The sequence below is a fragment of the Malania oleifera genome, chromosome 10 (assembly GCF_029873635.1).
Source record: "Malania oleifera isolate guangnan ecotype guangnan chromosome 10, ASM2987363v1, whole genome shotgun sequence".
Taxonomy (NCBI): Eukaryota; Viridiplantae; Streptophyta; class Magnoliopsida; order Santalales; family Ximeniaceae; genus Malania; species Malania oleifera.
The window spans coordinates 7,677,859-7,693,441 of record NC_080426.1 but is presented as its reverse complement, the minus strand read 5'-3'; the positions used below and the strand labels follow the sequence as shown (position 1 = coordinate 7,693,441).

The 15,583-nt window shown below is 34.1% G+C and overlaps 1 protein-coding gene across 1 annotated transcript; it reads left to right on the top strand.

Annotated features, from left to right (window-relative positions):
- Positions 1-1,714: 1,714 nt before the first annotated feature.
- Positions 1,715-2,580, top strand: LOC131165994 (LOB domain-containing protein 33-like). Its single transcript, XM_058124201.1, has 2 exons — positions 1,715-1,996; positions 2,227-2,580. Exons 1-2 carry the CDS (start codon positions 1,715-1,717, stop codon positions 2,578-2,580), a joined length of 636 nt encoding a protein of 211 aa, XP_057980184.1.
- The last annotated feature ends 13,003 nt before the right edge of the window (positions 2,581-15,583 follow it).

The following is a 15,583-nucleotide window of genomic DNA, read 5'->3' as shown; positions in this document are numbered from 1 at the left end:
ACCTTAAGACCTGTACTTTTCACCAGATAGGGAAATATTTGAGGCATTACAGAAAAATTAAGCTGTTTTGGTTGGTCCATGGACTTTAAACAGTCCCAAGGCTTTGATGCCATTCTTGACAAAAAAGAGAGATGACGCAATTAAATTAAACCTTTATTTGAGGTGTTTCACTTGAAGTTTGGGGGGCTTTATTTATGTGAGACGTACAATCATATGGCCGCATAATTTGAATTGAGGGCCATACTTCCACATGGAATGATGAGTATACTCAAGGAATTTTTCCTTAAAAGAGATAAAAGTATTGTTTTCTTTTGACCCGGATCCCTCTACGAAGGCTGGCCCTTTTGCATGTCCTCCATTTCAGTAAATCCAATTTCCATTTTTTTTCATTAGGTAAAAGCATTGCCATCTTCTTTAACTTACATGAAGTTTGGTTTATTTTAGCTCGTGAAATTGCACATGCACACATACACGTGTGCTTTGTTGGACTATTTGCACGTATTCTTGTTTGTGAGGTGGTTCAGTTCTCATGGTGCTTTATTCCCCCCCATTCTTTATGCCTCCAGGATCTGTTAAACACTGCATAAGAACTAAGTTCTAGCCATCAGGACATGCATTAGCTGGCATTAGTGCAATAAAATAGCTTAGTGGCCAGCAGCCAATTGCCATGCACTTCACTTCAAATCCCCAAGCTGTGAACTTGCATATTATTAAAAAAGCAATCTCATTTGCAGAACAAGCTATGAGTTAAAAATTTTAAATTATTATAAAAAAATATAATGCTATTTTATTTATTTATTTATTATTATTGAACTCCAAGTCTCTTAATATTGGAAATAAGAAGAATATTTGGTTGATTTGAAAGCTTACTAGGTGTAGGCTTCCTCACTAATACTTCGGGAAATTTTGAATTTGGACTTTAATAGGGATTTGTGAGGATTTAAATAAAATGTGAGATAAAATTATACTGAATCTAAATTTATACAAATATAAATCATATAATTTGAAATTCATTCTCCCAAACATAACCTAGATAATCTATGATCAAGAGGTAAAACTGTTTCTAAGGAAGTATTATATGCACATAATAAAATGGGCATGAGTTTCTGTTTCTCCTTATTTAAAGGGGCATGTTTGAGGCCGCCATGCATCATTCTGTCACTTGGTATTGACTAAAATATAAAATACTGGCTACACGCTTATCGTGATCCGGTACTTGAGTCTGGAGCAGTGAGCTGGTGCTATCCTTTCTGTTTTTGCTTTTGGTTGATGAACCGATGCTAGCTGTGTAAAGGTAGTGAGACCCATAATTGCCCATTTCAAAATTTCAATACATGACTTCATATATTCTGCACCTGGTTGCCCACACGACTACTATTATTGTCATTTTTAGGACCAAGGAATGATATTGATGACAAGACCTTTCACCCAAGCATACTTCTGCTTCTAAAGAATCCCAATGAATAGAGCACTTTCCCAATTGGGTAACCTTTCTCAATTGGGAATGCCATTTGTAGGCCATGAAGGAGACCCAGAAGAGCACTCTTTTTACTAAAGTGATCAGAATGTCCGATGCCCATAACAAAAGCAGAACCTCCAGAGTCTTTGTTCTCAAGTGATGCTCATATAAAGAGAGCATATCTCAACTTCTTTCTCCAAAAACAAATCAGGGCAAGTTCGAGCTACTGAGATGGAAAACCAAAAGGCTAGGACAATGACAGGTTCTGGGTCTTCTTCCTGTGGAGCTTGCAAGTTCTTGAGGAGAAAGTGTGCGAATGATTGCGTGTTTGCTCCTTGCTTCTCTTATGAACAAGCTTCCAGCCATTTTGCAGCAGTGCACAAGGTGTTTGGCGCCAGCAATGTGTCAAAACTACTGTTGCGCCTTCCGGTGCAAAGCAGACGCGAAGCTGCAGTTACCATTTCCTATGAAGCACTGGCACGGATCCGGGATCCTATCCGTGGTTGTGTAGCGCATATCTTTGCCCTCCAACAGCAGGTTCCGTTTATATAACCACATCTTAAAGCTCTATTTTTTTTTCTTCTTCTTAAATTAGTGGACTTGAAATTTTATGAGTATTATAACTTTATGAACATAATATTGGACGTTTTAGATTTGAAATTTTGCGGATATAAAATTGTGCTGAAGCTTCCAAATTCAATATCCCTGCTTTATACATTCACAGAAGCAATTCCCAAATCTGAATGCGTTTTTCCCCTTCATTGCAGGTGGCCAATCTGCAAGAAGAGATAGGAATTCTTGGGAACCACATGGCAAATCCTGCACTCAATGTCATCGCAAATGACGTGCCAAACAATGAGTTTCAACAATTTCATATGCAAGATGACTGTATGCACCAACATGACATAATGCATAGCAATAATAATAATAATTTTCGAACAGGAAATAATGCGAGCGTCGACCTGGTTTTCAATAGCCAAACAAATCCACAGCTTCAGTTAGTACCTGGACACTGGGAGAACCTAACCTCTGTTTGGGATTCTGACGCAAACCCATTGGGGGGAGTCCCAGGAGGAATTGGAAATTTGGACCAAGCAGCAGAGATCTTTGCACAATATTAATTGTTCATCGGTTGGACAAACCAGGCAGGGAGTTTTGGTTTGGTTTTCTTTATAGTAAGTAAATTTTTGACTAGGGATTTAATTATTCGGCTCTACATCTGTTGGAAACAATTTTGCATGGCTAGTACACCTGATTTTGCAATTCATGTTGGCCTCTGGTGATAGCTGGGATGGAATTTGGGTTTGGACTTTTGAATTTGATGATTTTGAGACTTGCAATGTATACCCTTAAAAATAATAGTTCATGCATGTATATATATGAGTACGGTTTCTAAGGTCTAAAATACTAGAGGTTTACGTAATGCTTTTATGTTTATTATTATTTTTTTGAAAGTGAGATTTTGAACATGCCTAGTTTGGATATACATGTGTAGATTTGAAAAAAAAAAAAAAATAAACATAATTTTATATTATGTTTTACTCAAATTCAAAATCAAAATCCCAATCCCATAGGTAAGAGACATTTGAGTTGCTATATTTTTCATTAGTCTGAAAAAATATCTCATTCTCATGTTTGTTTAGACTTCCAATAATACAATATTTTATGGCCGAAATCTTTTATATTTTGGAGACGGATCCTAACAAAAGACCATTCCATCCTCTCCCTTTTCATGAGTAAGATTTGTTCAAATTCCCATGAGAATTTTTTGGACTTAATTGCTTTCATTATTTTGACTAGTTTAACCCACCATAATATGGTAATATTACACGTAATAACCATATTTATGATAAGGAATTATTAAAACAATAAAAATGTAAATCATGAAAACTTTTTAAAAAATAATATTTATATATCACAATAATATAACATGATATTTGATATTTCATTTTATATTACCCTCCATTATTTTGGTTGATTAAATTATTATATGTTGAATTTTTTTATTTAAAATGGTTGAAAATTTTAAGACATGAATAAAATTTGATGGATATTTTCAATGGATTTTTGGTGTAGCCTTTGGAATATCACTTAGGATTTTTATATTAAACCAAATATTAGTATAGGCATTTTGTCTACACATTTAGAAACCTTATAATATAAACTAAATAAAAATATTCTCATGCAATTGGCGTACTATTTCAAGAATGAAATTCTCAAAAAATATCATTTCATATAAATATTTTTTATTTTACTAATCCAAAAACAGTCCTCAAGGAAGGGATGGTATCTTAGTGCGAAATTCAAAACCTATACCTACCATACACAAAAGCTCCATTAAAAAATAAGAAAAAAATGTACTGCTTTCATATTAAAACAAATATGTTTAATATTACTTTCTATAAAAAGAAAATGTAATGAAAAATAAATAAATATATATTTTTTATTTCCTTTTTTTTCTAATAAAAAAAGAAGACTAGTACCTAAATTGGTAGCCAAGTAGATTTTATTAGTCTACGTCCCATACTATTTATTCTCTGATTCTATGTTATTACTTTTATGTTATTAAGCTATGAAATACGAAACTTATATAAATATGTTTCATTGTTTCATAATTTCTCAGTTTAGATTGAGTTTTTATTCAATAAAATGGTGATTAGTAACAATTCTCCCATTAGGAACAAAAAACCATTAAAACATTAAACATGTACGTACAGCACGTCACGAGTTTAGCATGTGAGGAATTGATACACTACCTTTGCTATGTAGTTAGCCCAAGCCTACTTAAGATTCAATGAACAAAACAATATTAATAAAATAAAATTTTGATGAAGTATTATAAATATTTTTTTAAATAGGAGAAAATATTTGGTGTTTTTTAGGTACATTAATATCATTATCTCAATTTTTAGTATTTGTTAATGATTACAAAAATATTATGTACCAATGGGCACTACATGCTTTATGATATTGTTGATATCATCTAACTATTGAAAAAAAATTTAAATACTCATTTTGTATCATGTCATTTGTTGACTCTTTGAGTCTAATCTATGTTTTGATGCTGACAAACACAAGTGTTTTTTATGTGTGTTTAAGTGTTGAACATTTATAAGATCAAGATAACGTGGAAGTTAAGACAAGACTTAAAACTCAAATCTGACGTATTCCATGATGTCCAAGAGCAAAGGAGAAAAAAAAAGACATAATATTTATTTTGTAATGACATTTATATTTATAATTTGGTCTATAATAATGCATTATATGTATGATATGGATAAAAACTCAATAATGACCATAGACAAACCATAGGGAGTCATAGGACCTTGGGTTAGCTCAATGACCATAGATTGACCGTAGGTCCCAAAATATCATATTAAAGTCCCCTATAACTTAGAAAAAAGAATTATATGAGAAGGGATGACTTTAAATAGAAATCTAGACTTAAATGCACAAGTTTAGTGTGTCGGTCGACCAAACCCGAACACACATAAACCTTCGATCAACCGAACCTCGCCAAGGTCAATAGTTGACTACTTGGTCGATCGAACCCAAACATACATAGACTTCTGGTCAACTGAACCTTCTCAGGGTAAAAGGTTTAACTATTTGGTCAACCAATTGATAAATAAATTTCAACGCTCTAGTCAACTGAATTGACACATGGGGAATTCTTAATGCCTTGGTCGACCGAATCCATGAATCTGGTCAATTGAACTTGACCTGGTCAACTGAACCTCAGAGGGTTCAGAATCATTTTTAAACGGTCGACCGAACCTGTAGTTCAAAAATACCTCGGTCGACCGAATTTAGTGAGATGGTCGACCGAACCTCTCGGGTTGGTCAATTTTTTACCGCAGGTAAATAAGGTTAATTTTAATTAAGCATCATTAATCTTTTTTCAAAATACCCAATGTGTCCCCAATAGCTATAATTTTTCCTAACTCTATAAATATCCCTTCATTTGTCAAAAATTAGTAACTTTGATTAGCCTAACTTTTCTCTAAAATCTTTTTTATAATCAAAGTTCTCCCACATACTCTTTTACTTGAAAAATCATTTTGGGGTCAAATTTTTCACTCTCCAAACTCTATTTCATTTATTTTTGCAAATAATTTTTAAGAGAGTATTATATTTGGGCATTTGTTTTTGTATTTATAGTACAAATATCTTTGAACTTAACTCTTAGATTTTTCAAATATTTTTCATTTGCATAAATATTTATTGGAGAACATAATACTCATTTTTCCATATAATTTATTTGTGCAAAAATTATTTGAAAACAAAACCCTAGGTCCTCCTACTTAGTACTGAAAATATTTTTTGGAGAAATATTTTATTAGAGTTCAAATCTTTGATGCATTTTATCATATATGTCTTTTGAATGAAATATTTGTTTTACAAACTTTCTTTATTGAACATTATTGCATATCAGATGAGAGTGCATTTGAACTTAAATGCGTAGATTTCTACTTGTATTTTTTAGAAACATTTTCATGCACAAAAATATTCTTATTGTACTAGTTGGATTTAGTTAGGAATTGAACTGAGAAGTCTCAGTCTCGTAAATGAAATCAATTCGGTTCAGTCCGAAAATTGAATTAGGGAGTCTTAGCTCCGTAAGTGAGACCAGTTTGATCTAGTCCGAAAATTGAACTGAGGTTTTCCTTGCCCTGTAAGAAGAGGATGTAAACGGCTTCTACTCTACCAGTTTAAGTAAGCATGGATAGTGTAATCCTTAGGGGATATGTTCAAGGCGAGGACGTAGGCAGTATTGACCGAACCTCGTTAACAAATCTGTGTGTCATTTTTGCTCTCTATCTTATTTAGAGTTCAAATTCAATAATTTGAGTAGATGACAAGAACTATTTGCAAACATGCAAGATTTGATTCCAACGCTTTTATTCAAAAAATCAATGAGCCGTATTGATCTCAATGTAATAAATCAATGGGTTTTAATCCAGCCGGTACCTAGTGAATTACTCGCATTCTCCTTTATTTAATGTAATGAATCAATACGTTATAATCCACGAATTCCCCTCCGATAACCAACGCGCGCCGGAGAGAGATAATCGGCGGAATGAGCAATTGAGTGAAGAGGAAACGGTGGGGCTGACGATATGGAGGCTTCCGGGAGGTGGGTTTGCGGTGGGGAGGTTCTCTGGGGGAAGAAGAGGCAGGGAGAGAGAGTTCCCAATGGTGTACACAGTGGTGGATGGAGTTTCAACAATGGCAGTGTTCCGAGGGAGACAAGAAACGATGGGACCTGGAAGAAGGAGTGGTGGCTTGCTCCAGGCTCTTCGCGGGTTTGGAGGTTCTCGTAACAAATATTATGAGAAGTCGAGATTAGTGTCTTTAAAAATCAGAAATATTTTAATGTATATAGTTACTCTGTATATTTATAAAAGGACCAGTTGGAAAAATTGAAAAGTAGAAAAAGAACTGGTTAGTATGTACTGCTATATATATATTAAAAGACTTCATTGTGCTCTCAAAATCTCCAAAATTCAATTTCAATTTTTTTAGTTTTTTGAATTTTTTTAATTATCTTATTAATTTCTGATTGATTGATTTTCTAATTCCTACACTTTTATTGGAAAATGTAATTACTTATTTAGTAAATATACTAAAGCAAGATGTTATAGCATCATTCCTCTAGAGTTAAAATACTAATTTATATTTACATTAATTAGTATATTAAAGTAAGACATTATTTCCCAATTTTCTTAGATTTTTGAATTTTTTAATTACATTATTAATTTCTATTTGGTTGATTTTCTAACTCCTATGCTTCTATTGGCTAATTCACTTATTCAATTTTGTATAGATCTACATTAATTAATAACATGTAAGATGTTATCACACCATTTCTCTAAAGTCAGAATCCTAACTTATATTTACATTAATTAGTATATTAAAATAAGACATTATTGTATTTTATTGCACTTTTATGATATCATTTAATTCTATGGGTTATTTTGTAATGTTTAGTTCTATGAAAACATTCCAAACTTTCAATCTTAAAACTTTTAAATTTATGATAATTAAAAATCTTAAATTAAAATTTTATTGGATAATTTTTTTTTCTCCCCCATGATATTTGCTATTATTATTAACATGAAATTTGTAGAAAAATAAGTAAATAATTTATTTATAAAAATCTTTGTTGACCCATGAATCTTTCTTTATTCCACTATCTCCATTTGTGGAAAATTTCAATTTCTCTAAATTCTTAAACTTTTTACATTTTAAAATGAAATAAAAATATACAAAATGCTATTAATTATTATTAACATGGATTTTTAAAAATAAACAAATAATTTATATACAAAATTGATCCATAAATCTTACTTTATTTCACTATATCAATTTATGTCATATCCCACTCTTAATAAGAACTTTTTTCTCATTAATCTCTCCCCGGCTCTAATCTCTCTTTCTCTTATCCAAAATCCTCTCAACAATTATAAAATATTCAAATCTTCTCCCAAATTTTTCATCACCATATTTAATATGACAAACCTTCTTCCCTCTCTATTTAATACCGTGTTAACCCTATGGGTCACACTCGGTTTTGATAATGACAAATACTAGTAATTGATGACTATCTAGTTTGTGTGCAAGTTTATATTCGCAAATACTTTGATGACACATGAAGTAGAGCATGAAGACCCTGAAGATCATTTAAGTTGTAATTTGTTATTATTTATTTGGGTCTGTAATAGTAATATAAGAAATGTCTGTAATATTTAATGCATATCATGCATGTAGGAAATATAAGCTCAAAGGCCTTAGAACGACTCTAAGTCCTTACACATCACTTGAAAATCAAATGACCTTAGTCGACCGACGCCGGATTTTTTTGGTGTCCTAAAGAAGACCTATACTAACCTTAGGACTCCCTATACTTCATAAAAATATGCCCTATATTCTTAGCATTAATCATCATATGAATAGAGAAAAATTTATATGAGGAAAATGACCAAAATGCCCAAGGATGGCATGTTCGGTCGATCGAACTCCCACCAGGTCAACAGGTTGACCTCTTGGTCGACCGAGTAGAAGTATATAGGCAAGATCTGGTCGACCGAACCTCCTAGGTCAACAAGTTGACCACTCGATTGACCGATCAAGATTATATGGGCAACGCCCTGGTCGACCGAACTCCCACGTAGGAAATGCCAACCGCCCGATCGACCGAACCTCGTAGTTCAAATTGACCCGGTCAACCGAACCGCGTGGATTTGGAAAATAGCCTTTAAACCCCTTAAGTATGGTCGACCATCTTCATAATTCAAAATTCTCCCAATCGACCGAACCTAGCCACTTAGTCAACCGAACCTTAAGTTCGGCCAACCAGTGCTCTCGAGCTGGCGAGAATTATTGAGGTTAAAACACAGTTAAAAGTTATTAACCTCAGTTAAATTTTTTTCCAAAATGACAAATAGGTCTCTAACGGTTATAATTTTAGGGAATTCTATATATACCTCCTCATTTGTAAGGATTAGCATGAGATTAGGAAAAGTAATTAGGAAACTTTCTCTCAAATATTTTATACCCCTTTTGCTATATACTCAACATTCCAAGCAAATTTTTCACACTCTCTTTGATCTTCTTTGTAAAATCATAGTTGATAAAGAGAGCGTTTATTGTATCCTCTTCATTTGCATTATGGTTGCAACTTGAAGAGTGAATATATTTGTATGTTTTTATACATTATTTTAAAGTTAGTATACTCTCACATTTATTATTGTTGAAATTATATTTTAGAGAGTTAGCTTGAATTGATTTCAGATTATTTCATTGATAAATATTATCTTGGGATAACTCTTTTGAGCTTGTGAATCTTGCATTATTGTTGCAAGTATTCAAAGGCTTGTTCTTATGTTTTGTGACATAATTTTTTCAAACAAATTTGATTTCAAATATCTCGTGTTAAAATCTTGAGAAAATCATCTTAAATATATTTTGATTACATTCTCTGAAAATCTTTGAAACCCTATTTTTGGTTGATATATATTTACATATTGTTTCAAAGATAGATTGCAAATACACTCTCATACTTGAATTGCCTAGTGACATTATCTTGAAAGTTGTAGTATTATTTGCACTGAGCTTATAGTTCCTATATTATTGATGTGCATTGATTGATTAATTATACTGTACTTAGTGGTACATAATCTGCTTAGTGTAAGAAGCATATTTCCGTGTATGTAAAAGTTATATGTCACATTTGTTGTATTTTAGGCACGGTCTTGAAGAGGGAGACTAGCCCTGTTGAATAGACTAGCCATGTTGAATAGTCTCGAATTGGCTTAGATCCGGTTAGGAAAGTTAGGTGCACCATCCTAATAAGGTATAAATTGAGGTCAGCCCCGTCGATTGACTTGATTGTAATCAGTGCCGCTCCACCTGTTAAGTGAGCATTAGTGGAATTCTCGAGCTTGCGAGCTAGAGGCGGGGACCTAAGCACAGTTGGCTGAACCCCGATAACATATCGTGTGTGTACTTTATATTCTCAGCACTTTATTCTCCTGCACGTGTATGTTATAGCGCATGATTTAATTTTCACATATTATTTGCACATTTGGGTTTATGTGTATATAGAAAGACTTTAGGTTGTGAAATACTGCTGTTGAATTAACTAAACTTAGGAATAAATTTTAAATACCTAATTCAAACCTCCTCTTGTGAATACACCAAAGTTTAGCTAAATTTAGGAATAAATTTTAAATACCTAATTCACCCCCTCTTGGGAATACACCAAAGTTAACATACCCTCTCCCACCTCGCACTCATAACCAATCATAAATATCCATAACCATTCCCATTTCCCTTTCAACTCTCTTTCGAACCCTGTCTTTGTGTCGTGTAATCATTTTTAAGTTTGATAGTTGTTTGTCTTATGCATGTTCCTAAGAATAGTTAGAAACTACATAATACTTTAAATTTTTCTAACTTTTTGATTTTCTGTGCTCGCAAATCTTTCCTTAAGCTAGTTACCTTTTTTTTTTTGACAAATTAGTTGTCATAGATAATTTTGTCTACCTTTTATAGAATAATTGGGTAGCAAATAACTTTTTTTTTTTTCCTTTTAAAAGCATATATCATGTAATAGGAATATATTTTGAAATTCTCTCCTATTCTTGAAATTTAACTCAACAAATCTTTCATTCCTTTAATTTTTATAAGATTAAAAGGATTTAAGATGGTCAAAGAAAAAAAGATGATGATGTCAAAATTTTGATAGCTCTAAATAATCACTAATGTTTTTGTTAGTGTATATATTAAATTTAGTGGATGGGACATTTTTGTTTATAAAATTCGAAACATCTGACATTTTATTTTAGTGTATTTTTATTTTAATTTTTTATTTCAATTTACATACTATTTTGTTGGACTAATTGATTGCTTGGAAGTTAAGGTTTGATAAATTTGAATAATCTAATTTATGTATATTTTTAAAAAATTGTTGTAGATGTGAAATGTCCTAAAAAAAATGGGAGATGCTTAAAAATTTTTGATGACTCATGCTTTAGTTTATTATTAAAATCTCTTGGTTTTATTCACAAAACTAAAAATTTTGTATGTTTTTTTTTTTTCAAATAATCAAATTATTACAAAATTATGTTATTAATTTTTATAATATTACAACTGAAACTTAAGGTGTAATTCCAAGAGATGGGTAAATTGGGTATTTTAAAATTTTATTTGCAAAAGCTTTATCGATTTTAAAACTTATTTAACATGCATTCTAAATATTTTAATCACCATGTAAATTTTTTCAGCAAATAACTATACCAATGACAATATTCATAAATATAAAAGAACTTAAATTTATATATTTATATGTAATCAACTACACTCTATCAATAGTACTTGCGGAAAATCAATATTAATAAGAGTTTGCTTGATGACCAAATAATTTATATAATATTTTGATTGAATGATGAACAAACACAATACTATTTCCAGTAGCTAAATCACAATATTTATATTCGTAGCTACAACATATTTTGATCAAGAAGAGTATTCAAATCATTCACGGCATTCACAACATTCACAAATTGAAACAAACCCTTCACGACATACAAAATAGATATACTTTAATATAAATATGCTTAAAACGTAAATGAGATAAGGGAAAGAGTGACATCGGAATTTTTTACAAGGTTCAGCAACCGTGCCTACGTCCTTACCTCGAGCAACTTGTTATGAGGATTTTATTAATCCCTTCATTCAGTAGGTGGAGCACCTCTCTCCTTCAGTAGGCGAAGACACCTTTTTCCTTCAATAGGTAGAGACACCTTTCAAGTAAGAACATCCCTCTTACTTGTCAACGATTCACAACCAGAACCGTCAATTTACCATTTGTGCAAGTTTTGGTAACAATATATTTCAAATTGGAAAGATATTACGCTGTTCACAAAACATATCGCGCGCTTCGTTCGACTGAAGTGAGAGTTCGATCGCTCAAACCAATTAAAATTATGTACGTCCTTACCTCGTGCAACTTGTTATGAGGATTTTACTAATCCCTCCGTTTAGTAGGTGGAGCACCTCTCTCCTTTAGTAGGCGGAGACACCTTTCTCCTTCAATAGGTAGAGACACCTCTCAAGTAAGAACATCCCTCTTACTTGTCAACGATTCACAGCCAGAACCGTCAATTTACTGTTTGTGCAAGTTTTGGTAACAATATATTTCAAAATTGGAAAGATATTACGCTATTCACAAAACATATCGCGCACTTCGTTCGACTGAAGTGAGAGTTTAGTCACCTGAACCAATTAAAATTATGAATTTTGAAATAGGCGGTAGCCTTCGGTCAACTGAACTTTAGGTTCGGTTGCCTGAACCTGTTCGGTCGACTGAACTCTTAGTTCGATCGCCCGAACCAACACTATTTGGACTTTAACCATGACAGTAACCATTCGGTCGACTAAACCCTAGGTTTGGTCGCCCGAACTCTCTAACGCTAGATCAGTTGGTTCAGATTCCTGTATTTGGTCGATTGAGCATAAGCCTCAAGTGCCCGAACACCCTAAAATTCAATGTTCTTTATCTTTTTGATTCCAAAACTTATTTGTATCATTTTGAAATGATATTTGGACTTTGTAAAAATATTTTCTAAGTCATTAAAATAGGTCTCTAAGTCTAATAATTAATCTTAAGAGCTTCATAAACAAACACTAATTTGAGAAGTACTTATATGAAACTTATTTTGCAATACACTTGAAAAGCTATCTAAGTCCTTATGTCTTCAAGCTTGATCTTCATCCAAGCTTTTCTTTAGTAGCCATTCTTCATTTACTTGTATTTCTTATGACTTTGCATTTAAACATCGTTCATTGTGCTTATAAGCTGTTAAAATTGGAGAAGAATGATTTTCTGTATTGATATTGTTAATACAAGGATTACAAGGGTATATATACATAAGAGAATTGGAAAAAAATGGAAAACAAATATTGTGCTAAAATGGAAAGTGTATATATCTCTAATACTCCCCCTTAAGTTGGAGCATGGGGATCCGTAATGCCCAACTTGCGTAATAAAGTTTGGAAATGTTCAAAACCCAAAGCTTTGGTGAAGATATTGGCAAGCTCGTAACTTTTCACGAATAATATGACAATCGACTTTTATATGTTTGGTACGTTCGTGGAAAACAGGATTCTGGGCAATGTGAAGAGCCGCTTGGTTGTCACAATATAAGAACATAGGCTGAGAATGCGGTATGTCAAGATCATGTAGAAGAGTTTTGAGCCATGTAAGTTCACAGGTAGTAGAAGCAAGTGCCCGATACTCAGCTTCGACAGAGGAGTGAGAGACGGTAGTTTGTTTCTTAGTGCGCCAGGAAATGGGACTAGTGCCCAACTGAATTAAAAAACCAGTGGTGGAGCGGCGAGTGAGGGGACAACTAGCCCAATCCGAATCAGAATAAGCTGAGACTTGAAGAGTGTTGGCAGTAGGAAAAAATAAGCCATGACCTAGAGATGCCTTAATGTATCGAAGAACATGTACAGCAACATCATAATGCGGTTGTTTGGGCTGGTGCATAAATTGATTGAGAATGTTGATTGGAAATACAAGGTCAGGATGAGTGATGGTGAGACAAATCAAACGTCCAACGAGTCACCGAAACGAGCTTGGATCGGAGAGGAGAGCACCATCAGTATTATTGAGCTTCAGATTTTTTTCCATGGGAAAGTGGGCAGGACGAGCACCTAGATGACCGCTATCAGTGAGGATGTCAAGAGCATATTTGCGTTGGTTGAGAAAAATGATAGTGGGAGAGCGAGCAACTTCGAGACCAAGGAAATATTTCAATTTGTCAAGATCCTTGAGTTTGAATTTCTGAGCGAGCATGACTTTGAAAGTGCTAATAACGGAGAGATCATTGCCTACCATGAGAATGTCATCAACATAAACAAGTATAAGAGTAAAAGACTAACCCCGAGGGCAGGTGAAAAGAGAGTGATCGGCCTAAGATTGGGTGAAACCCGCAACAAGTAAAACAGAAGATAATTTAGAGAATTAATTGCGAGAAGCTTGCTTGAGGCCATAAAGGGATTTTTGAAGATGATAAACACGAGTCTACCCCTTTTGTAATAACTTGGGGGGGGGGGGGATTATATAAACCTCCTCATTGAGGTCACCATGGAGAAAAGCATTGTTGAAATCCAATTGAAGGAGATGCCAATTCCGAGCGGCCGCCACTACAAGAACACACCTGACAGTAATGAGTTTAGCAACAGGAGCAAAAGTATCATGATAATCCAAACCTTCCACCTGAGTGTAGCCCTTGGCCATCAAGTGAGCTTTGTGTCACTCTATGGATCCACCGACTCGGAGTTTTGTTTTGAACACCCATTTACAGCCAATTGGTTTTCTTTCCAAGGGGAAGGTGTTAAAGAACCCATGTATTATTGGTTTCTAAAGCTTGGATTTCAGAAGTCATGACATCACGCCAATGGGAGTGTAGCACATCCTGAGAATATGAGGTGGGTTCAGGATGTTGGGACATAATAGAAAGAAAGGCCAAATGTGGAGTAGAGAAACGATGGTAAGATAAAAAGGAGGAGAGACAATGAACCGTACCTGAGGGACATCTTGAAACCTGTGCAGCCATGGAGGACTTTGGTAAAGTAGGGCAGATATAATCAGCAAAGTGAGAGGGATGTGTGACAACTTGTTTGGGCCGTGAAGAGGTAGGTGGAGGGGGTGGTGGGGGGGGGGGTGGAAAGGAAGGGGGTGTCGGGGAGGGGACCAAGGGAGAAGGAGAGAGAGAGAGAGAGAGAGAGAGAGAGAGAGAGAGAGAGAGAGAGAGAGAGAGGAGGGGCTAGGGTTAGGTGTGGGTGGTGGAGAAGGTAAAGTGTAGGAAAGATGTATATCAGGAATAGGAAGAGGAAGGACTGGAGAAGATGTGGGAGTTGGAGAGACGAGATGATAGGGAAAAACATTTTCTTCAAAAGTGACATCATGGGAGATGAAAATTTTTTTGTTTTCAAGATTGTAGACACGATAAGCTTTATGATGAGTAGGATAACCTAAGAAAACACATCGAAAAGCACGAGGAGAAAATTTATCGCGATGTTGGCGAGTAGTTTGGGCATAGCACAAGCACCCAAACACTCGCAAGTATGTATACAAATGGGGTTTCTGAAAAAGAAGTTCTTAAGGGGACTTATGATTGAGGCTAGGTGAAGGAGTGTGATTAATTAAATAGGTGGCTGTTAGAATGCATTTGCCCCAAAAAGAAACGAGAAGATTGGCTTGAAAATGTAAACACCGAGCCACATTAAGAAGGTGACGATATTTACGCTTGGCAACACCATTTTGCTGTGGTGTATCCACACATGTGCGTCGTGAAAAATGCCTTGATCATGGAAAAAAGTTTGAAGTGGGGTGGATAGAAATTCTCGACCATTATTAGTGCAATTGAAATGATTTTTGACCATGGTAAAAAAATTTTTAAGGCAAGTGAAAGTATCAAATTTCATGCGCATAAGATAGACCCATGTAGCACGTGAGTAGTCATCCACAATTATTAAAAAATAATGTGCACCAGAGAGTGAAGTGGTAGGATAACCATCCCATATATCACAATAAATCCGATTAAAACAAAA